This window comes from Ammospiza caudacuta, chromosome 3 (genome assembly GCF_027887145.1).
Source record: "Ammospiza caudacuta isolate bAmmCau1 chromosome 3, bAmmCau1.pri, whole genome shotgun sequence".
NCBI lineage: Eukaryota > Metazoa > Chordata > Aves > Passeriformes > Passerellidae > Ammospiza > Ammospiza caudacuta.
In genome coordinates, this window is record NC_080595.1 from 40,409,688 (window position 1) to 40,433,697 (window position 24,010).

At 39.3% G+C, this 24,010-nt stretch overlaps 1 protein-coding gene across 1 annotated transcript in view; it reads left to right on the forward strand.

The window, feature by feature from the left end:
* The first annotated feature begins 791 nt into the window (after window positions 1-791).
* The window catches only part of MAP3K4 (mitogen-activated protein kinase kinase kinase 4), a 63,201-nt gene continuing 39,982 nt past the window's right edge, over window positions 792-24,010 (forward strand). Inside the window, exons 1-4 of the mRNA XM_058801013.1 lie at window positions 792-976; window positions 13,980-14,170; window positions 16,433-17,814; window positions 21,512-21,754. Coding sequence (XP_058656996.1) covers window positions 900-976; window positions 13,980-14,170; window positions 16,433-17,814; window positions 21,512-21,754 — 1,893 coding nt within the window. The 5' untranslated portion in view covers window positions 792-899. The remainder of the gene's footprint in view (window positions 977-13,979; window positions 14,171-16,432; window positions 17,815-21,511; window positions 21,755-24,010) is intronic.

Sequence of the window (24,010 nt, forward strand, 5' to 3'; positions counted from 1 at the left end):
TTTCTGCCTTTGACGGGAGTTTATATCGATATTGGTATTCCAGCCAACCTACAGATTAGGAAATCACATTTTCCTCCCTGTATTTCCAGCTGGATAACGTGGCTCCAGTTCTCTGTCCGAGGCTGATAACCAGCGCTGCTGGAGGGTTTAAAAAGTCCAGGTTCATAAATTCAAACAAGTTACTCTGTCAGCAGCAGAGCATAAAAGACAGAAGGTAATTCTCCCACCCACGCCCCCGAAGGGGACCTCAGGGGTCTCTCAGCCCTCCAGCCCCTTGGGTCCGGCCGCGGTCGCTCCAGCCTCCGCAGGCGCTGCACTCGGGGCGAGCACGGCTGCAGGGAGCGGGCACCTGCTGAGGGAAACCATCTTCCCCTCAGCACTAATATTGTTCTTCTCTCTCTGTGTGCCGGCGGTGTGGGAGCGAGCAGCGGCAGGGACCGCGGCGCCCGCAGGCAGCGCCTGACGGCTCCGCCGCCGGGGCACGGAGGGGGCGGCAGCTCCCGCCGCGCCCCCGTCACCGCCCCGCCTCGTGATAACCGCGGCCCCTCGCGGGGAAGTGCGGGGATGTAATCTCCACGGTGCCGGAGGGAAGCGCCGCTGTCCCACAGCCCGTCCCGACCCCGCGGCCGAGAGGAGGAAACCCTCACCGAGAGCCGCCCCCAGCCCGGCCGCGGCGGAGCGGGCGCCTCTGGCGCGGCCGGTCCCTCCTGGCGCGCCGTAGCGATGCTGCCGGCGCCGCTGCCCTCGGAGGCTGTTCCCAAGATGGCGGCCGCGCGGGCGGCTCTGCGCTGCCGCGTTCCTGCAGCCGGGTAGGGACCCGCTCCCCTCCTCCCGCTGCTCCCGCTCCTCGCTGCGCCCCCGCGCCGCGCACCGGGGGCCGCCGCCATGCCGGTGCATGCATGAGAGACACCGCCGCGCTGGTTTGTGCCGCCGCCGCCGCCGCCATGGAGGAGCCGCCGCCGTCGCCGCCGGGGAGGTCAGTAGGCAGCGCTGGCTCTCGGGGCGAGCTCCGTGCAGGGAGCGGTGCCGGGCGGGGGTGCGAGCGCCGGGCCGGGGGTGCACGCTGTGCCTCCGGCCCCTCCGCGCTGCAGAACCTGCGGCTGCAGCTGCTGCTGCTTCAGCGCTTCTGCAGAGCGCCCGCGGAGCGAGACGGTGCTCGATAAGAAATCTCTAGTGGCTGCGGTGGGTAAGGCAGTGTTTTGTGGGCGCTTTGCATTTAAAAGCAAATCGTTTCCTTCGCCCCCAGCCTCGCAGCAGTGCAGGCGGGTGTGCCGGGGCACCGCCGCCCGGTGCCGGGTTCGGGCCGGAGGCTGCGGAGCGGCGGGGGAGCGGCAGCTGGAGCCCGCGGGGCGCTGACCGAGCGTGACCCGCGCTCCTTGACTTGTGAACTGCAGCCATAAAAGCGCTGCCCTCTTGCAAGGCTGTCTCGTGTTTATGGCAGCCGGGATGAAAATCGGGTTCTCGCTGGCGTGCCGGTAAAACAGCGGGGTCATGGAGTATCGCTGCTGGCAACGCTGCAGTCGATAGTTGTAAGACGAGAGAGTTAAAAAAAAAAAAAAAAAGAAAGAGAAAGCGCTCACAAAGAAGTGTTGTGATGCCTCAAAGCTTTCTGCAACTGCTGTCACCTCCTGAATGTGCTGACCTGCGGATTGGCTTTTTGCAAGTCTCCATCTGTGCCCTGCTGAGTGATGGGGGTGCAAATTACTTTATGGTTTAGTGTTTCCAGCTGTCTGCAGAAGTGTTGCATAAGTCCAAGTTATTAATGCCGTGGCAATTATTTCTCATTTTTAAGTAACATCCTGTTGATGCACTTCACTTCTCACTAGGAGGCATTCAGGAAACGTTTTTAAAACGCTTGTGTGATCAATTAGTACTGTAAGGTAGTAGTCAGGTGCATTGTGTTCCAGGTGTGCTGTGCAAAATATCTGCTGTCGTGTTGCTGAGAGAGTTCTTGAGTATTGTGAGCTGCTGTTTTGTACTGATGGAATAAAAGGGAAGTTGTGGTGTGGCTCAAGGCTATGGGGCGTAACAATGCCTTTTTTAATGTGCATTAACGATTTGTTTTTGTCTCATGAAAAGGCCAAAATCAGAATATATATAAAGTTTGTAAGATTTAACAGAAATATTTTAAAATACAGATGCTGCAGGGCGACTGAATTAGTAAGCTTCTAAGTTCCTTTTCAAAGGACTCTTCAATGACTAATTCTGCAGGTTAAGCAGAAAATGATTTAAAATAAAGTTTGTACAAGAGCATGACCCTAGACCTGGGCTGTCTTCATGTAGAAGAGTAATCTGCAGAGCCTGAATGGAAAACACCCAGGCATTTCCTGTGCAGGGCCATTTCTGACCTCTGCTGGATTCTGCTTATTACAGGACAGTTTATATGAGTCGGATGTGGGTGTGGACAATGTGCTGACAACTTTACCCAGCAAATGAAAATTGAATTAGCTATTTCAGAGTGAGCTGGTGGGTGGGAAGGGGATGTCTCAAAACAATTAGGCAGCCTTAATTTGTGTGGGGTAGTGCGTGTACTGCATCCACTGTGATTCACTTCTGTGTGTACTTTGTGTCCCAAGTTCACACCTGCCTCTCTGGCTTTATGCAGCACTTGCTTTTGCTTTAATGTAGTACAAGTATAGTGTCTGAAGCTTTTTCAAACATGATTGCTTCTGATTTACATTTTGGAATCATCATTAGGTGTTTATTCTTGGGGCTGTGAGGTCAGAATCTTGTTGAAATCAGTTTATTTTACACAGGCTTGGGCGTTTGAAATCCATTTGATGGCAGATCACTTTTAATCCTTTTTGTAGAGTGTGAATGTGTTCTTATGATAAAGAGTTCTGGCTAGTATCAAAGTGCATTGCTATAATGCATTCTCTTTAAGTTCATTTCTGGTGGAGAAGTGTTCAGTCATTCTGAATTAGCAATACACCTACATTTGTTTCATAAACAAAACTTATTGATTTGTTGTTTTGAGACTGCTTGATGTGAGAAATCTGCTTGTATTTGTGTGAGGATTCTGTCTCTTGTTAGAGTATAAATGCAATGGTAAGTTTTGTAAACTGAAGGCAAACACAAAATTTATTTTTTTTTTAATTACACAATCCTTAGTCAAAAGCTTTTGATTGTGAATCCCTCTCCAAAACCACACTGTTTTTCCTAGCTCTTCCTTTCTTTCTTGAAACACACTTTGCGGGGGAGAGAGGGGAGACAGCTCTAAAGTGAAAAATGCTCAGGGAAGCTACGAGCAGATGTTGATTTTGAGATAGAATTGCACTTTGACCCTGGATAGCATGCAGAGGTTATGGATAAGTGAAAAGATACTACTGAAAGGTTTAGTGAGGAATTCACATTTAAGTATCAATCCTTAAAACAAATGGAAAGTTTTCAAGCTAAAATGTTTCCACTTGAGTAATTTAGAATGCTAATAAAAACAGATGCCTTTGGTGCTTCTTGATTATTACCCATTGGCTTTAAATTTCCCAAGCCAAGTTTTAGGCTTTCCCAAGAATTTTCTGCCACAAAATCCACAGTAGAGAAAAATGAGGCCTTAAGCATGTCCCATGTTGGGACTTTGCCCTTTGTTTGGGGGCACTGCAAAGGCATGAAGAGCCATAGGGCTACCCTGACTTGTGCCCTGATTGCTTGTACCCTCTTTTCTCCTGGCATACATCCAGTGCAAGGGGTGAAGGAAGGACCAAGGCTGTGAATAAAGTGGGACAGAATTGTGAATTATGTGGAGGCTTCCTCCTTGCTGGGGAACTTGTCAGTAGTCTGTCTGTCAGATTTGTTGTCTCCAGGATGACAATGAATTGGGGCTGTCAGTCTGCAGCATCTGTGGTTTGGGAGAAGCATGAGGTTATGTCATGAATTGTGCTCAACATATTTTCCTGCTTGCCAGACTATCTGTATGGCTGATAGTGTATGAGCAGTGAAAGAGTTTATTTTATTAACTTAAGATCATAGCTTCAGTGGGAAAAATTATTTAAGTATATAGAGCTTTGCCATAGCTTTTATTCCCCCCGTGCATTTAAATGAGGTGAGATGTAATCTCTGTTCTATATGTATTGCATTTTCTTGTTTACATGTGCAGGACTGGAATGAATGACTGATTGCTCCACCTACACACAAACACACATGAAGTGCTGGTTGAGATGTCTTTGGCATTTGTAGCAGTAAGGATTAGTTGGTGTTGTGTGGCTGCTTGGGTTGTTTTTATGTCTGTTAATTAGTGCTGTCTGTGTCAAGGTTGGTTTTACTATTATGTAAGCTAGTGATATTGACCTTTGTGGAATGCAAACTGCTGTGATGAAAACAAATCTACTCAATTTCAAGGAAAGCATAAGGGATATGCAGTAATTCTCACTTCAGGGAGTTAATTGGGATTTTTAGAGGTTTATAAAGATTTGACTTCCATGACAACCACATTTCTTAAATTATATCCAAGCCATTCTTTTAAACTGCATCCAAAATACATTTAGCAGACAATTTTTCATAGTAGCAACTGCTAGTCAATAGTGTGTTGACCTGTGTCAGCACAGGAGTCTCAGCTTGTTTTATCAGTTGTGTGGTTGGATTTGCTGTCATCTACAACGTTTATGTTTGCAAAACTGTTACTTTCCTTCAGTTTTATTCTTCTCTGATATTGATTGCACTGATGCTATATTTAGTCTGTAATTTATTAAGTAAATAATTTTTGAATTTTAAAAAATAACTTAGAAGCTTATTTATTTAAAGAGTTGATAAGGGTCTCATGCTCACTCTTGGCTTACTGCAAACGTAAAGCCAAATGAGAATCTTTGTCTTTAACATCTGAATTTGAGTGTTACTAATGCTCACTTGTGTCCAGTCCAAGAACCCTGTGTGTGAAGTCACATTAATTTGTGATGAAACCCAATCAGGTTTATTCTGGAGTCAGACAAGATAGGACGTGACTATTGTGCTGATGAATGTCTCCTGCAGTCTTGGGGTAGAAGGAGGAAATTAGTTCTGCTCTGTCTGTGTTCTGATATTTAGTGCTACTGAGTATCATGTGTTGCTTTCTAATGTGGTGTAAATGTATGGTTTATGGTGCTCTTGGCTTACTTGTGCTGCTGATTTACTTGCTGTTGCTTTTCCTGAGAGCAGTATTTGGAAGAGTTTTTACCATTTTGGCTGTAGAACATCCATTCAGTAAGTGATAACAAGGCCACAGTTACTCATGCCTCGATGACTTCTTGGCCTTGCTGTCGAGCTCTCCGTGGGTGTGACCACTGAGTTTTTGGGATGCTCCAAACAGTGCAGAGGGCTGAAGTCCCATTGCATTGCATGGATTTTCCAAACCTCACAGACAAGAAGTCCAGCATGCCATGCTCAGAGAGCAGCTTCCATTGAAAACCTCTTTAACTTCCAATGCTTCACCTTCAGGGTTCTTGTAGACTTTGCCTTTGTCTAAATGATGAACTGAAACTTTGGGATCATAAGCAGTTGTTAGCTTTTTCTTATCTGGGAATGGAACTTTCTGCCAGAAGAGTAGAGTGTGTGTGGGAGAGTGGGGGGAGAATGGCTGTTACAGTTCTTTTTATCTTTTATCACAGGTCTGTGCAATTCCCTGTTTATCACTTTTATATATTATATATATTTATAGTTGAACCTAGCAACCTAACACTCTTTTCTCAGTAGTATGTAACTGTTCTTGGTGTAGCTTAAGTTTTCCAGAAAAGCCATGCAGGTGTGTTAGTACAGATTTTTCATAAATAGTTCTTAATTAACTGTACTTTACTGCATTGATGTGTGGCTTGAGACCTTGGGATCTGATCTGTGCAGGTGCCAAGAGCTTAATTGCAGCACTTACCCTTTGGATTGATACTGTACTATGTAGAGCTCAAACATCATTAGTGAGGAAAGCATATTTCAGAGATTCTTACTTTAAAAAAATCAGTTCAAATTCCCAAATATGAGCTAGCATAGAGTTGAGGTTGAAAAAGTAGCACTAAAGGAGAAGCATGGGGCCTGGAATCAATGAATATTTTAACATCAGTAGTTAAATGAAGAGAGCTGGGTACTAACTGGGCTGGGTAAAGCTCTCTTAGCTCTTGTTTCTGCAGTTCTAACCTTTGATCCATTTGCAGCCCCACTTGGCAGGCTTAAACATGGATGTGGAAACCTAACAAACCCATCAACACTTTCACACTTTATTGCACATTATAGAGCAAGGGTAGAATTAAATAGACATTTTTACTTTTGAAATAAAATATGGTATAGTTTTAATCAAATAATCTATTGGGGGCAAGCTCAGAAATGAATGTACTGTAAATGCTGTTACATCATGGTTCAAATTTGTATGAAAACTTATAATAAAAATTCAAGATGGAAAAATTAGTTAAGCTTTCTCTGTTTTCAAATTTGCTGGTAAAAAAGAACTGAAAGTTCTGAGTAGTTTTTTCTGAGATGAGAACACAAAGAACTGCCAAAACTTTTATGAGAGCTCTATTTTATTAATTTTTTATCCTTATTTCTAGTTGGTATAACTTGCAGAAGAAAAATTACTTCCTTAAATCATTTAAATGTGTCTCAGTAGTGCTTATCACTACTTGCTATAAAAAGATATGATGAATCCTACTTTGCATTGTGTTTAATTTATTCTTGAATCAATGTTTGACAATTTCTTCTTTTGAGGTTTACCATGTTGTTCTAATCAGCCAAAAGTGCTTCAATACCTAACCACTCTTTCAATAACTTTGGTTAGATTTTTCTGTGACATTGTCATTCTGTTGTAAATATAGTAAGCACATGTAGAAGCTTCTGCCCAGGAATATAGGAGAATTTTGGGAGAAGTGCCAAAGTAGTAGTAATTCACAGAACTGACTCTGGTGGCTTCCAGATCTTGAGAAGGTGAACATTCTGTTAAATTTTTTGTGTTAAACTAAAATTTGCTAGTAAGTACATTAGTGCTCTTAAGGAAATTTGTGATGCCCAGTCAAATGTGTGCTTGAGGTCTACTGTAGAAATTGTGTTCACACTTGCTGGGTCCTTCCATTCTAATTAAACAGCTTAATTGAGAGTTACCAAGGAGGAAAAGTTGTTGCTGGGAATCAATTACAGTTTAACTGTTTAGCTCAAAGCTGTACATTAGTCTTTTCCCAAGTAATGGCTTTTATTTTGTCCTTGGTGGTTTCTGGAGAAGCTGTGGTGGTTTTCTCACAGTGAAGTCTCACTCCAAGCCACTGTTTGTGTTGCAGCTGAAATACTTGGTGTATGTTGCTTCCTTAGTTGATGTGGAATTTATTGTACTTGGTTCTTAACTGTTGGCAGGGCTATTGTAGTGTAAACCTGTGGGTGGCACAGGTTTCATAGCAGCCTTGGGTGCCCACACTTGGGCAACCCTGCTACAGGTTAGTTTTCAAAGAGAAACAAGGTGTAAATCGTGAACAAAGCAGGGCTTTTCAAGGGTTTGTTACATCCTGACAATTCACTAATGAAGCTTTAGTGGTTCTGTCATTATTCCTGTGCTCACACTCCCTTGTTCATAGGTTAATTTATAAGAAAGCTACTGGAATTATGTAATCAACCAGTTCTTGATGGTTACACCAGTATCACTTTAAGCATTTTCCTGCCCAAGTATTTTGCTTTTATTGTTGCTGCAAGTGAAAATCTGCATTGGTTTTGCAGCTAACTCAGCTAAAAATGACTGTTCTCATCTCCTAACATCCCTCTCTTGCCCTCCCTCAACTAGGAATGCTTGCCACATGGAACTTGCTAGTGTGACATTAAGTACATTTAGCTGCCTAATCAAAATTAAAGTGGCTGAAGTTGGAAAAATCCTGCTAACAAAGGTGTTCCAGCTAAGCTGGATTGTTTTGTCAGCACCAGTGAAGAGCCAGGGTTGGTACTTTAGGTTATACCTGTGCATCTGGAGTGCTGGTGACTTCTGGCAAAGTGTCTGGAAAGCAGAAAGGACAGACAGTCATGTAAAATTGCTTCATGTGCAGCTAGAAGAGAGTGACTGAGGGCACCATTTCACTTAACACTCAGCAGGTTGCCTTCTTCATCCTGGTGTCTCTACAAGGGAATGCCAGGGTGAATGCCTCAGGAAGGATGTAGTGGAGGAGCTTGGCTGTCGCGTGGCTGTGGGGTTTTTGCTTGTGGGAATTCATCTGACAGGTAAACGGTGCACCAAAAAACCAATGGGTTTGTTCACTGTCAGGTTGGCGATTGTCACATGATTGTTGGCTTCTGTGCAGAAGGGATGGCAAAAGGGGCAGGGATGTGCAACCTGGGAAGCAAAAGGTGCACTGGAGCAGGTTCCCCTTTTTATTGTGTCGTCTTACCATGCCTGTAGTGTTGGTAATTTCTGAGGGTCTTCACTGTAAAAAGTTGTGTGAATAGCTTTACATTTCATACTTGATAAAATTTTTTTGAATATTGCTCCTTTTTTACAAGTGTCTCTGCTGTAAGCTGTTTTAATGCAAACTTAGATTCTATAGGATTTGCATATGTAGACATGCTAGATGAAAGATGCAAGTGCTTTTTTGCATTTTGTGTCAGGAGTAAATGGTAAAATTACTATCTGTTATAAATAAATTTTTTGCTCTCCTTTACTCCTGTGCAGGTATCAGCTTTTTCCCCCCAGTATGCTGGTTGTTCATTCCTAGGCTGCAGAGATAAATGATCACATATCCTGCCTTCCCTTGATTCCTCTGGGAGAAAAAAAATGTAGCTATGCACAGCTGAATTTGAATTAAAATATTTATTAAAACTGAAATTTTTATGCTGGTACTGTATCTTCTTTAAAACATAATTTGAAATATCCTTCCTGTAAGCGCTGTGCCAGACTTAAACAGGGTGCGTATAGCAAAAAAATACAGCTTCATTTTTACATACTGTGTGCAAATTCCTGCTGTGCTGTAATAAAAAATGTAATGAAAAAAAAACCCAACAAGATCTTTTCCTTGCCTTGTACTGAAGATTTCCATTTGCTGCACTTAGGGCAGTTTATAGTAAATACAGTAGCATCAAACACTTCATTTTTGTATTCACACGTGTAGCAGATCTTTGAAAATACCTTATCCAAAGCTGGATTTTTAGTTGCTTCTGCTTTCAGTTCGGCAACCTGTCAGAACCATGTCCATTTATTTGAGTTTACAGCTTCCTTCAGAACATAATTTTTAAAAAGTGGTTAAAATGCAGTGGTGCATTATCTTTCCTAACGTTGGAATGTAACACTATGTGTTTACACCTGGTAGCTGTCCCGTACTGTAGCAGAACTTCAGGATTTTCCATCTTGTTTTCCTGATTAGGTTGTTTAATCCTCAGTCTTTGATACCCAAGGTGCTACTGATAGGTTAGTGACGTTCCTTCCTTGAGCTGTAGGTCCAGGACTAACATTACATTCTCTTCTGCAACAAAATGAAACCTAGTACTGCCCCAAAGAAACTGGGGCTTCTGATTCCAGTTTTGTTGTGTGTGGTGTTTAGCAGCACTGACTGAATACTTCAGAGTTTTTCTGTTTTAACAGGTGCAAAGGTGGGTACCTAAAAATTGTGTAGGCTTTTTGTATTACCAGCAGCTGTTGGGTGATGACAGTTCTTGTCAGAATACTGTTTGAAATAGACTGGTTGCAACTGCCTTTAGGGAGAGCTACCTTAACTTTAACAAGATGTGTTTGGCAGTGTGTAGTGCCTGTGTTTTCTGCTGCTTTTTCTGACTGGGAACGTGCTTTACTAAGAACAGACTAATGAAGCTTTGTCTTCCTGCATTAATTATCCAGCTGAATCTGAGTTAAGGAGTATATATTTGAAAAACAGATACTTTGCTTTTAAATCAAAGCCACTGAATGTCAGGAGCTGGTACTTGGTAATTTGGGGCTGGACCCTGTAAAGATATTGCAGTTCTTTGTATGAAAGTGGCAGGGTGCTGTAAGAAGTGTTGAGAAAGAGCCTTCCTGATTCCTGCATGGTGTGATGTCTTTGAATCTGCAGGAGGCTGTTTGCAGCAGCAGTGTCTGGAGTGCAGAGCTGCCAGACCATTGTGGTGGGTGATGATCCTGGCTCCTGTGTGGTAACTGCAGAACTCAAACTTACTGCCATGTGCTTGTAGTCCAGGCCATTGACCTCTGCTGCTCTGATCCCCAGCAGGCTTTGAACCTGCCTGTGGGATGATGAGCAGTGGCTGAACCGGAGTTCATTATGTAAGTGCCTGATGTATTTGAACTCCTGCTTATGATGAGGGTAGCTGATAGAAGGGAAGAGTAAAAAGATGTTTTTTTCCCCCATATAGCTGTCACAGTTTTTAGGATGATCTCTTGTTAATGGCTGTTACAAACTTTGCAAGTCTGCATGATACTTCAGGAAACTGCAAAATTTTGTGCTGGTTAAAAATCTTATTCCTCCTACTTCAGCCTAAGTATTGTAACATTTCCCTGTGATCCTCAGTGGTCTTTTAATTTGCTGATTTTTTTTTAGTGATAAATGAATGTATTTTTCCAAAGATTGTGGCCTTTATCAGTAGTGGTGGTTACGAGACTTTTTTTTTCCTGCCCTGCTGCTTCAAATTTCATGCCTTAATTTCTATCCCCCCTTCCTATATTTGTTTGCAGGCCTTTGAGAATCTACAAGAATTATCTTGATTTTCATGACTGATCTGGATTTGTAGATACATTGCCATCACTTTTACTTAGCAAAAAAATAAAACCCAACAAATCCTGTTGTCATCCAGAAGTGCAAATTAAAGAAATTATGCATTCTGTCATTTCAGATTCTGGTTGAAATGCACCCTGTTATAACATACAATAGTTACTTTTGGAAACATTCTCAGTTTGTTGGGGGTTTTTGGTGCATTTCAGAGCTGTCAAGGTGTTTTGCTTTGGTTGTTGTTATTACCATACTGCTCTTAGAACTTTTACAATATTTGTGATTTATGCATCCTGGCTACAGTCTTTCTTATATTCCAAGGGTAAATTTCCAAGAAGCATTTTTCTCATGAAAGTTGAGACCGGGAACCTGTGAATAGAATATGAAAATTACACACTTCTAGTTTTCCTAGTAGGGATTTGGTTTAGGCTGCTATTGGCAAATAGTAACTGCATTTGTCACATTTCTGGCTTTCACTTTGTGTGTAAGCCTGATTGAGATTTGGATGGTTCTCACTGGCTGTGGGGGAGAAAACCTGCATATCTTGATAGCTAAGAAGAAATTAGCCTTGATTAATGTTTCTCAACCCTGGTTGCAACAGTATTTAGGAACCATCAATTCTGTCTAATAACCAACACAATAATCTGATTCAGGTTTGCCAGCACTGCGTTTTAGAGATTGGCAGGTTTAATTAGTCTATGGTTTGTTCATGATGGTAAATAACACAAAAACATTGCAAATGCTGTGTCAGTAATCTGTAAAACCATAACTGATTTCAGTACTAATGTTGCTGACGAAGATCGTGTATGTCTGGTGTTGTCTGGATTAGGAAAATTGATCCTAGCATGTCAAAGCTGAGGTAGCTGCTTTAGCTCAGACCCTGTATATTTGGTGCATTTTTTACCATAAGGTTTGCACTGATGAAACTGTTTCATTGTGTTGACACTGATTTGAGGTCTGAGTTGAGGCATAGGCTTTGCACTCTAAACTGAGTATGCTGGATTTTTAAAACTTGCTTTGCAACCTGTGCCTTTCTCTCTCTAAGCAGAGCAGCCAGCTTTGGTTAGATCATCTCACCAGCTGCTAACAAGACTGCATCTGTTATGAACGAGAGCATGATTGCTGGTTTTGTGATATGATTTCAAGTGCTGCATGTTTTGTGATGTCTGCTGTGCTTCTTATCAAAGAACATCTTACTAAATCACCCAGCAAAAATGGTTGAATGTTAAGTAAGTCATAGTGGATGCTGCTGTATAGGTGTATATGTAGTTCAGGTGTGAGGTTGGAGGGTAATTGGGATACTTCTGGCACTCATGCTCTCTCATCAGACATAGCAAGAAACAAACAAGGTAGAATTATAGAATCATTTAGGTTGATAAACACTCTGAGATTGAGTCTGACTGTAAAGTAACGTTGAAGTCCACCAATAAACCATGTCCTGTAAGGGCCCCATCTACAGATCTTTCAAGTGCCTCCAGAGATAGAGACCAAAATAACCTAAAGTTCTTTAAAGATCAGTTAGTTTGGCTTGGTGGAGAGGTTTTGATCATTAAGTTTTTCAAAGAGATTGCTTACTTATAAACAGAAGGAAAACAGTGTTTTCACTGGTCTCCCCTAATGAGGTAACTTGTCCTAGTTTAAAACTGCCTTGGACACCTAACGTGAGTGCTTGCAGGATCTGTTCTGCCAGACTCTGCAAGAGCATCAGCACTCCACCCTGTGCCTTGCCAGGCCAGTGAGATCACTGAAAAAATAAATGGCTCCATAAGTGCTGGAACTAATGACTTCTGTTTTATGTGGTTTAGTCTCTTGTGGTTGATTTGTCTTTAGCAAGATCGGAGGGGTGTTCTCTGCCTGTTTTGCAGTAGGAGTGTTTGCAAACATTCTCAGAAGTAAAGCTTTTCTGGTGTCCCAAAAGATGTAAACTTGAATTCTACTTTCCCAGCTCAAGATCCATTTCTCCCACTCATCCACCTATTTTCACAAGATCTGTAGGAACAATTGTAAGACTTATTTTTTATATTTGGACAGTGGGGGTTGATTGAATCACATTGCTAAGACACAGCAGCAGCATGATGTCCCAAGGCAAGGAAACCAGACTAAAAGTATTGGTGATTTTGTGTGGTTGTCACCATGTCCACATTGTAGGGCACTCCTGGGACTCCAGGTGGTGCTGTGATACCACCTGGGTCATTTTTATTGGGTAGCCAATAAGAGTTTATCTGCAGAAGTTGGTGAACTTGCCTCCTGCCTTCTCAAAGCTGAAGTAGTAGAGTGAGAAGAGTAAAGTGAAAAGAGTATTTCATGCACTAAGTGTTTCTGTGGCTTTGTAGAGAACATAGCTGTTCTGCATGCTAAGGTATTTATTTCTGTTAATAGCTGAAGACCAAGAAAAAGAACAGTATTTGTGTTTTGTTTTTGTTTTGTTAGCCTTACTACTGTTCTACTAGCTGTCAATATTCTGACATATTTCTTGCTGCAGTAACTCAGACTCATTTCACTGGAGTTAAGAGTAACATTCCTTGTCTGCCCCTAAAATAGTAGCAAGTAAAAGATAATTTGTGATTTGAATGAAGTTGAAGTTATCAGATACTGATGCTATCTTGCACTGATTTAGATTGACTATTTCTTTGCCTCAGTGTCTTTTACTAGAGTCAAGAGTTACTGAGAGTTCTGTAGAGTTGTTATTTGCACACCTGCTTCAGAAGTAAGTGAGGGAATAGAGGTAAACCACTTCTTTTTTTTCCTTTGAAAATGGTGTGTGTTCTCCCTGATATGTGTTTAAGCAAGAGAATTCCACGTATGGCACCACTTGGGAATGATAGTACTTATTTATGATCTTAAGGGTATTCTTGATGTTAAAATCTATGAAAAATACTTTCAGATCTCCTATGCTAGATAAAAGTTTTGTGAAGTGTGGGAGAGTGATTTTAGAAGTTGCCTTTTTGGTGTGAGGGGTTTAGAGGGTGGAGGATGGAAGAGAAGATCTCTACTGTTGTCCTTGCTACTGATTAGATTGAATGTCCTGCATTATCTTTGTATGTTTGAACCTTTGTTTATTTACTGCATCTCTTAGTTTAGGCTTGCCACAAGTCTTTTCAGGAAGAGATACGTATATATGTATGTTTACATTGTGTTCTTCTAGTGACACTGCCTATACCATCCTCTTTGTATGTTGCCTATTATTTATTTGACTGGAAACTTATCCTTAGGGATATGAAAAAAAACTGGGGTAAGTATACATGGATGTGACTGTAAAATAGAGAAGTTGACTGTGTTTGTGATTTTTAGATGAATTAGCTTTTTAAGCAGATCTCGCAAGTAAAATGTCTTTATCTTGATTGTAATGGTTTATCTTGTTCTCTGCAGGAACGAGTGTAAATCAGGAGATGCTACTTCCAAGATCTCTGAATCTGACCCTGAGGAGTTATCAGATGAAGCAAGTGCTGACACTTTCTATGGCGCTTCTCCCCCCAGTACACCCCGCCAGATGAAGCGTATGTCAACAAAGCATCAGAAAAATAATGTCAGCAGACCTGCTGGCCGCTCCACTTCGAAAGGTGGGTGTGGTGCCTCGGATCTTCCCTAAAATGCCTCTTGTTACCTGGTGGAGGTGCACTTATACAGAAAGTGGAGCTGGATACTGAGGTACAGTGAGAGAACACGAGGCAGCTGTCTTGAATTGCAACAAGGGAAGGCTCTTAGGGATTAGAAGAAAAATTTTGCTATGACAGTGCTTAAACAATGAAATTTACTAGAGGGATTGTTGGCTTGTGAGATCTCTATCTTTGGAGATTTCTAAAATGGAACTGGGTAAAATTATGAGCAGGCTAAACTAGTTTTGAAATAAACCCAATTTTGAGGAGAAAGTTGGAAAAAATTACTTTCAGAAGTATTTTTTAATCACTTTTTTCTGTGATTCTGTGATTGTAGTAATGGTGTAGTTGCTTTTCTGCTCACTTTTCCTGTTCTGAAGCACTTCACAGGCTGTTTATTGCAAAATACAATTTTTAGTGATTATTCTTTACTCTTTAATGTCAGTGAATCACTTAAAGTGTAGTTACTTCTGCTTGCTTCTGATGCTTTAGTATAAGGAGATACTGGGGGAAAACCCATACTTGATATGTGTTTTTCCCCTAATGTTGCTAGGTAATGGTACCACATAATAAAACATTTTAGCTTAAAATGATTTTTTTTGTTGTTTCTGAAATTGCATAGGTGCAAAAAAAAGCCATTTAAGATTGTATATTCAATGTTTTCATACAGAATACAACTAGATTTTTGTGAGTTTGTTTTGTTGTTGGTTCAATGTATTTTTAAACAAATAAGAAACTATGTCAAACAATTATTTGCCAGAGTTATGGCAGCTTGACTATTGCTAGTTAATGTTTTGGAAGCAATTTTTTAAATTGCTTCACATGAAACAAGGAAATATTGGAGTGTATAGCAAGGGTAACATTTTTGAGGTAAAATGTAGGGAAGAAAAAGGTGAATTGTTTGGGGTGAATAAGGGAATACAGTAAATTCTTTGGTTGCGTAGGGCCGTGGAATGCAAGTTCGTAATAAAAGAAGGGCCAACACAAACATTTTCCAAATTTTCTATTTCCCTTTCACTTCATGCAACCTCCAAATAACATCACTGAAGAGAGTATTCACCAAAATACCTCTTCCTTATATGAAAATACAAAAAATCCTGTTACTATTGCCAGTTAACTGTAGGCATTAGAATTATTAATCCTCTTTAACTTCACTAAAAGGCACATTTAAAAGCCAGTAAAATTCTTCTGTTGCAACCTTAACTCTATTTTAACCCTGTATGTAGTGGTTATGTAAACTTTTCTTGCTTTTGATGATTTTTTTGTTGTTGTTTTATCATTATGTGCCTTAAAAAAGAGTTAGTTTCTAAACAAAGACATTGTGATACTAAAGAAATATAATGTATTATATTTCATTGTTAGCCTTTGCTTTTGAGCACACGTGGAAGTTTGATACCTTTATGAGAAACAAGGAGTTATTGTTTATCCCTGCTTATAGATTTAGAGTTTTTGGAGCAAGGTTTTTCTATTTGTGAGGGGAATGATTCTTACTTCTGGCATGATAATATCCTTTTCTTTGTTATCATGAGTATCTTAAAATATGTTTGAGTTTTTTTTCCCTGATTAATTGGATAGTGTTGTGTAAAGTATCTTTTTCTGGAAAGTTCATGGTTGGTTTTATTTTTTTAACTTTGCCTGTGTGTACCATCTCAGAACAGTTAATTTCTATTATGAAGAGGAAAAAAAAGCCACCCCAAAACCTTGTGGAGTAGTTGTTGACCTTGAATGTGTATGCATATGCTTTTATTGAGTTTGAATGGCTATACTTCAGTAAGAGAAGTATGTCAGAGGTTGGTTGGATGTAACTAATCATTATAAAAATAAATTTGAAATAACTTTTTAGATGTTTACAAACAAGATTTAAAGTATCTTTATTTAGATAACTGAAAGAATTTTGGGAATTAGGAGCTTGGTTTTCTTGTGCTTTTGGTACTTAGTTGTTTAATTTCTGGTCACACCATGTTTGTTGGGATGCTCAAGATGAGAATTCCCTGAGGTCCTTTCTGCAAAAAAAGGTAAAGCAAGAGAAAAAGAAAAAATCCTTTGGTTTAGGGTATAGTAGTGGTAACTTCTAATAGTAAGATTACATTTTACTTCTATCCCTGCCTGTTTTGTTTTATTGATATTAAACATTTTTATGCTCAACCTAAGAAAAGTGATTGGGAACTGAACTGAAATATGCTTGTTTTTGTTGCTGCAGTCACATTGTTTTTTCTTTGCTTACAGAAAAGATGAGTGTGCCATCTCAGTCTTTGCATAAAGACAATGGGAAAACCATTGAGAATGTGGAAGAGCACAGCTATAAGCAAGGGAAAAAGATCAGAGATGCCCTAAGGACAACAGAACGAGATCACAAGAAAAATGTGCAGTGCTCATTTATGTTAGACTCAGTTGGTGGCTCTCTGCCAAAAAAAACAATTCCAGATGTTGATCTCAATAAGCCTTACCTCAGCCTTGGCTGTAGCCATGCTAAGCTTCCAGTCTCTGTGCCCATGCCAATACCCAGAACTACACGCCAGACTTCTAGGACTGACTGCCCGGCAGACCGGTTAAAATTCTTTGAAACCCTCCGGCTTTTGTTAAAACTTACCTCAGTCTCAAAGAAAAAGGACAGGGAGCAGAGGGGACAGGAAAACACCTCCTCTGTCTGGTTGAACCGATCCAATGAACTGATCTGGCTGGAGCTGCAAGCTTGGCATGCTGGCCGGAGCATTAATGACCAAGACCTCTATCTCTATGCAGCTCGTCAAGCTATCCCCGATATCATCAATGAAATCCTCACCTTCAAAGTGGACTATGGAGACTTCTCCTCTGTAAAAAATGGAGCCAGTCTCAATGGTACTTCAGGAGAAGGAGTTTGCAAATCAACACATGGAACTAGTGCTTTGGGTTACTCGAGTTACCATGAACACCTCCATCGGCAGCGGGTCTCGTTTGAGCAGGTAAAGCGAATAATGGAGCTGCTGGAGTACATAGAAGCACTTTATCCATCTCTGCAGGCTCTTCAAAAGGACTACGAGAAGTATGCTGCAAAGGACTTCCAAGACAGGGTGCAGGCACTCTGTCTATGGTTAAATATTACAAAAGACTTAAACCAGAAACTAAGGATTATGGGGACTGTATTGGGCATCAAAAATCTGTCTGACATTGGCTGGCCAGTGTTTGAAATTCCTTCTCCTCGACTGTCTAAGGACAATGATCCAGATGATGAAGACATTGATAGGGAAGTAGAAGTAAAGGAGTCCTCAGGAACATGCACAGAAGAGAGTGATGGTGAAGAACAAATCTCTGAGGAGAATGTTGAGGAACTCAGACAAGCCATCAAGAACAATTTTACTAATAAGCCAGATTTTGACTTTCAGGACCATTTTTCAAGGAGGCTTGATAGGCTTGAATCTGAGGATGACTCTACTTCCTGGGTTATTCCAGAATGCAGCACTGAGGGAAGCTGCAGCCAACACTGTTTGACCTCTATTTACAGGCCGTTTGTTGATAAAGCACTGAAGCAAATGGGGTTGAGGAAACTGATTTTAAGACTGCACAAGCTAATGCATGGTTCATTGCAAAGGGCCCGTATGGCGTTAGTAAGGAGTGATCACCAGCTGGAGGTAGGTTACTGGTGTAAATGGATTACAGGAGCACCTCCTTGCTGTGTTGTTCCTAACTGAAAATGTAAGAATTGGGATCTTACCAACATTTTGGTTGCTTAGTTGATTTTTGAAAAACAATATATACTATGATTATGAGCTCAGTTTTTGTTCCATGGAAATGAATCTGTCGTTTGACTGAATTTGTGTTATTGTTCATAATTGAAATGACATTTTTGTGACAACATTTTTGTTCATTATATTTTCTAATGTCTAAATCAACAAGTCAGAAAAATCACTGTGGAAAATCAGGCACAACAGTTGAATCTGAGAAAAATCAGCTATGGAGGTGGTAATTTTTCTTGTCTTCAAGACTGGATGTTTTTCTGCAAGACATTCTTTATAAAAATGTCACTAGTTTTTTTTTTTTTTTTGATGGTTTTTCTTGTCTACACAAATGAAGTACTGTGATGGCACATTATGCTTGAGGAGAGGTGGCATAAATGAATGGACTCAACCTTGAAATCTGTGAAAACAAGTCATGTTAGTGTTGCATTCTTTAGCTGGCTTTCAACTAAATTTTTTTTTTTGGGTAATTTTATATTCTTAATTAAGAATGACTGAGTTAATAAAACCAATGTAGGAATTAAGCAGTAAGTGAAGTACAGTAGTTTCATATTGTAAGATGTGGTCACTAATTCTGTCAATGCAGAGTATTGTTTCTTAATATAAACTGTTATCTAACCTGTAGGTATTTTTATGCTAGGAAAATTGGTAGTAAGGATTGTTTGATCTCCTTGGTAAAGTGGCACTGAGAATTCTGGGCAAAATTCTGAGAATTCTGGACAAAGGCATGTCTTAGCCAACATGCCCATTCTGAAATGGATATCATATGTGGTCTTCAAAATGTTGCAGATCTCTTAATGTTGACTGTCACATTTGCAAAAGGACTAAGAATTGCTGATCTCCCTTAGAAGTTATTTTTTTAGGATGAATAAATTTATAAATATAAAGTTATTTAATTTTGAAAGATTTTTATTTGTACTGTTACTAGTGTCGATATTACTGTAGAAATTAAGCTATTAGTTGAAATTTTATTTATTCGTTAATTGGTTTCAGCTTGTGCTTTAGAAAATTTGCATTAGAAATGCGTGAACATTTCCTTAGAGTCAAGTGCCTAAGCCAAACTTGCACGTATCTTGTTAGAGTAACCAAAAGCACCCCCAAACCACATACACTTAGAAAGTTCACCTTAATATATATATATAGGTTGAAATAAATTAAAAAAATCAAAGTAAACAAGACATAATATGGGGGTATTGAAAATGGACTTTGAATATATTTTTGGAACTGCTAAATACCTCAAAAGTTTTGACTGCATAAGCATTTTCAAAACAAGTTAGTGAAAGATTAAGTAGCTAGAGTTTTTGCTGCAGCTTCAGAGAATTAGACTTTCTGGTAATGTAGTGTTGGATGACTTGTATAAGATGTAAGGTTAATCTTTTCTCCCTTCTCTAGCCTTGTAACTACTTTGAATGTTCATTTTCAGTAATTAATCTCTTTTAAGTAATGATTTTTAGTAAAGGTGTATGTTAAATATAAATTGTCAACTTCTTTCCTGCACCAACATTTGAAGGACTTTACCAGAAAAAAGCCACAAACAACTCTGTCAGAATTGAGGTACTTACTGCAGCAAATGATGACTTTATACTAAAATGGAAGAGATGGGTTTCAGTTGCTTGGTCTTTGCATCTGACCGAACTTTGAATGTAGTGTCTTTTTTTTAGTGCAGTTCTGTTTGGTATTTGTATGCAGACAGAGTTATTAGTATTCTGTTAATCTTTATAGTTTCTGTTACTTGACTCTGTATTTATGTGTATACTTCTAAGTCTCTGGACATACTTTTGTTTCTATTGTTGCTTAAACAGTGTCTAAAACACATCTAAAATGTGCTTTCTGGATTCTTCCACCGTATACATTTTAATGCTCATTTCATCCTAAATATGTGTAAATCTTTATACATATTCCTGGTCCTAATGTTTTCTAAAACATGTTTGATTCCTCTGTAGGCTCTGATACTTTAACAGGGCTCTAGGCATTATAGAGTCCATTCTGTATAGAAGTTGTACAATTTCATTCTTGATGAAGATGAATACTATTTTGAACTTAGCATATGAGATCAGATATTATTTTAATAGAATGTATTTAAGCTTGTGTACTCTGTTGTTTATTCAACTGGCTGCAATTTGGAGTATGTTTTTTTGTACACTCTCAATAAATGCCTTAGAGTTTTTCTTGAGGTTTTTATAAGAAGTATTTGAAATATTTCAGATTGAGCCTGCAGAAGATTAAGATCAGTTAGATTGAAAAATAAAAATTTAGGTGTCTAGTACTAAGCCCTAATGTTGTTTACTGTTATCCTTGATGCTAGAAGGGAATATTGCAAATTTATTCAATTTGGCTATGTAATTCTTGCTCATAGACTAGTTCTTTAATATTTTTATAGGAACTGAATTTCCCTAAACTATATTTGCATCACCATGAGGATTCTATTTCTTAAGGGGGTTTTTTGTACTATGGAAATGTAGTATTTTCATGATCTGTTTGTTAATGAAATCTTCTTGTATAAAAATCTTTAGCTCTGATGCTGTTGTGGTGCCATATGTTCCTTTTAAAGAGAGTAAAAAGAAGACATTAACATTCCATTAAGAAGATATGTTTGTAAATACGTGTTTTAATTTTCTGCTAGATTATGAGCTTAAAAGGTTTTTTAAACTTTCTAGGCAGTAGTTTTATCATTTATCATTGTCTTAATCTAATTACTGGTAATGTTTTTCTCCCTTATGTAGTGATGTTATTTAAATTTGGCTGAAGAAAAACCTAGAAAATGCTAATTATGTCTACTGTATGAATGAAGGATATTCAGATGTCATAGTTAGCAGCTGAGAAATGGGAATAAGAAGAAAACAAACCTAATCTGAAACAAAGTTTATCCTTAAATGATGACTAGTGTCTTGCTATCTTTAGGAGCTACGCATTCTGCAGTCCAACTTTTCCTTCTAAATTAAACCCCAGAGTACCTCCATGTACAGCCTTGCTTAGAATGTTATCACAAGGTACACAGATTTCTAGGATGTTTATTTCATAGAGTCTCAATTATTTTCTCTAATTAGAAAAGTAATTTTATTTAAATGGAATCTTAATTTAAATGAAAAATAAGTATAATATTAAAAAAAACCAAACAAAAATCCCCAAAAGAGCAAACCAGCTTGATGTCTATATTTCATCTTCCTTTTTTAAACAGTTTAAATTTAAAAGCTACCTAAATTCAAAAGTTACTTTTTCAGTAGTTTTGCTTAGTTTAGCTAGTGACATTTTTTGAATATTGCATTCATTTACAATGTGGAGTTTTTTATGTTAATATATGCATTATGTATTTGAAAAGGAATGAGGTTATGTACCTGATGTAGCTTAGCATACACTTGTTTCTCTAGATGATGTCATAACAGAAACGTAAAGTGGTTTTGTTCATTCCAAAGGGTCCATAGTTGTTTTTCCTGAGCCTGATGATCCTTAAAAAACGTTAACATAAAAATCTCCCAGTGATGTAAACTTGAAACTTGTGTGGTTGACTTGCCAGCTAATAGACTTTTTAAAAACATACTTCTGTGCATGCTATTTTTAAGTTTCCTTTCATGATACCTATTTTTTGTTACAGTTTTCAGAATTTCCAGATCCCATGTTGTGTTCAGATTATGTGCAGTTACTAAATTTCCCACCTTGTTGCGAGCAAAAATGCAGTGGTGTATCATGGGAGGAGTTGAAATCCATGGACTTGCCATCTTTTGAACCGGCATTCTTGGTTCTCTGCCGGGTCCTGCTCAATGTTATCCATGAATGTCTCAAGCTGAGGTTGGAACAAAGACCTGCTGGGGAACCATCTCTTTTGAGTATTAAACAGGTTTGCTTCAATTTCTTTTTTAATATGTATTTCCTGTTTGAAATATTTTGTCATTTCATTATGATATGGTATCAGTTTAAAGAGGATTATTGTCAGAAATTACAAGGTATAATTATGTAATAATTTTGTAAATAGTCTTGTATTTCATATGGAGATCTGTTTTTTTGCATAATAAATAGCTAGTCATGTACAGCTCTGTGATTTAGGCTTCCATATTGAAACCAGTGATTCAAAATATTATTAGCGAACAGAAATAGATGGTATCGATTCCATTTGCATTATAAGCTATATAAACTTCTCTAGCACATCTTCCTCTGTTTGAGTTTCTTAGGCAATATAGGTAGTTTTATGGGTCTGTATTTCTCTTTTTTCTTTGATTTTTTCTTTTGTGAATGTGAAGACATCTGCTAACATGCAGTAGTCACATAGTAGTGTAAGTTAATTGAGAAGAAAAATGAAATTTAAAAAAAAATATTCCCCAGCCTAGTGTATTATTTTCTGTGGGTGGTGACCCAAGACTGTCAGTCTTGTCACTGGTTGAGAGTATTGTATAAGGATTTATTTTCTGGAGGCTGATCAGGTACAATGAAGGCTGTTTAGATCAATGCCAGTTTTCAAACTATAGTCTAGGACCTACTAAATTCATCTGATATCCCTACATCCTGGCAAGCATAACCAAATTGGGGTTTTATCAGATGATCTCCAGGAGTAAACATCTAAATACTGATTATGATCTCACATCCCAGTTACTTGCTGATCTAAAATCCATTGCTGTGTTACTTTGTGGTCCCAAATAAATTTGTCCTCTCTTCCTTCCTGCCCTATGCTCTCCCCATTTGAAGCCTACAATTTCAGCCTTAACAGTCACAGAGTAATCTGCTGCATAGCATACTCTGTTATTATGCACAGTGTATCCTTCAGAAATGGAGGTGATTTTGTTTTTTCCCCCTTAACATTTTGTGTGCTTCTTCTGGACTCCAAGTTAAGTAAAAATTACATTTTCCTCCTGGAAAACAATATGTTTGTACCAGACTGTTTTGGTAGTGGATCCTGCCTTACTAATGACATTTAAAAAATGAATTCAACTCAGCAAATGCTTCCTGTCCCACACAATATTTATGAATAGGCAAGGGAGCTGTGGAGGATGTTTTGCAAATAGATCTGTGTTTCCTGAAGAATTATAATTCCTAAAATGTTCATGAAGCTGAAGAGTCCAGGAGTCTGTGTTATTCTGCAAGTGCACAGATTATTACAGAATTACAGAGAAGACTGGATTAGAGATTCTCTTGTCCAACTTTCTATAAGCTGGTTCCTACAATTAATTGATCCCCAAATTAGGTTGTTTTATTATCATGTGGGAGCATTGCCAGTGGGTCAAGGGAGGTGATTCTGCCCCTCTACTCAAGCCCTAGTGAGGTGCATCAGGACTGCTGTGTCCAGTTCTGAGCTCCTCAGTACAAGAGAGACATGGAGCTCCTGGACTGGCTCCAGTGGAGGACAAGGATGATTAGGGACTTGGAACATCTCTCCTGTGAGGAAAGGCTGAGGGAGTTGGGCGTGTTCAGCCTGGAGAAGCGACAGCTGAGAGGGGACCTCATCAATGTCCTGCATCACACTCTCTAGCCCTCAGAAGCTGACCATCTGAAATATGATCAACTCGCTTGTCTTCAGTCATGCTGCTCTCTTGGCCACTGGGCAGGGGTGCAAAACTTGTACACAACTCAAGACAGCTGGGCCATCTTAACTGGAGACATAAAATTTTTCAATTCTTTCAAAATATTATTCAGGAAGGAGGGCTGGTGCTACAGCACAGCATTCTGGAAGTGGCACTGTTCCATTTCCTTCTGTTAGATGGTCTTACCATCTTGATTGTTCTTTGTATGCAAGTAGCACAGCAGAGTCTGTTTTTGTAGTGATTGACCTAGTGAATCTTATTTGAGGCACTGAGACCTTTAAATGTCTCTTGCTTTTTTGGCACCACTGGAAATATGTAGCAGTACTGTGTGAATGTATCAGGTATGGTAGCCTTGTTACTCAACGTTTTCAAGGTGATATTAAATTTTTGTGTTACTAGGAAGTCAATTGTATTAAAAAATTAATATGATTTTCAATAAAAAGTATATACGCAAAAAGAAAACTAAGGCAGATTATATGCCTTTTACAATGTGCCTTTTCTCCTGTTCTTTCTTGCTGCCTTCCTCCTTTTTGTCCATGTTTTACTTTCAGTACTAGCTTTTGTAATCCTGATAATTGGGT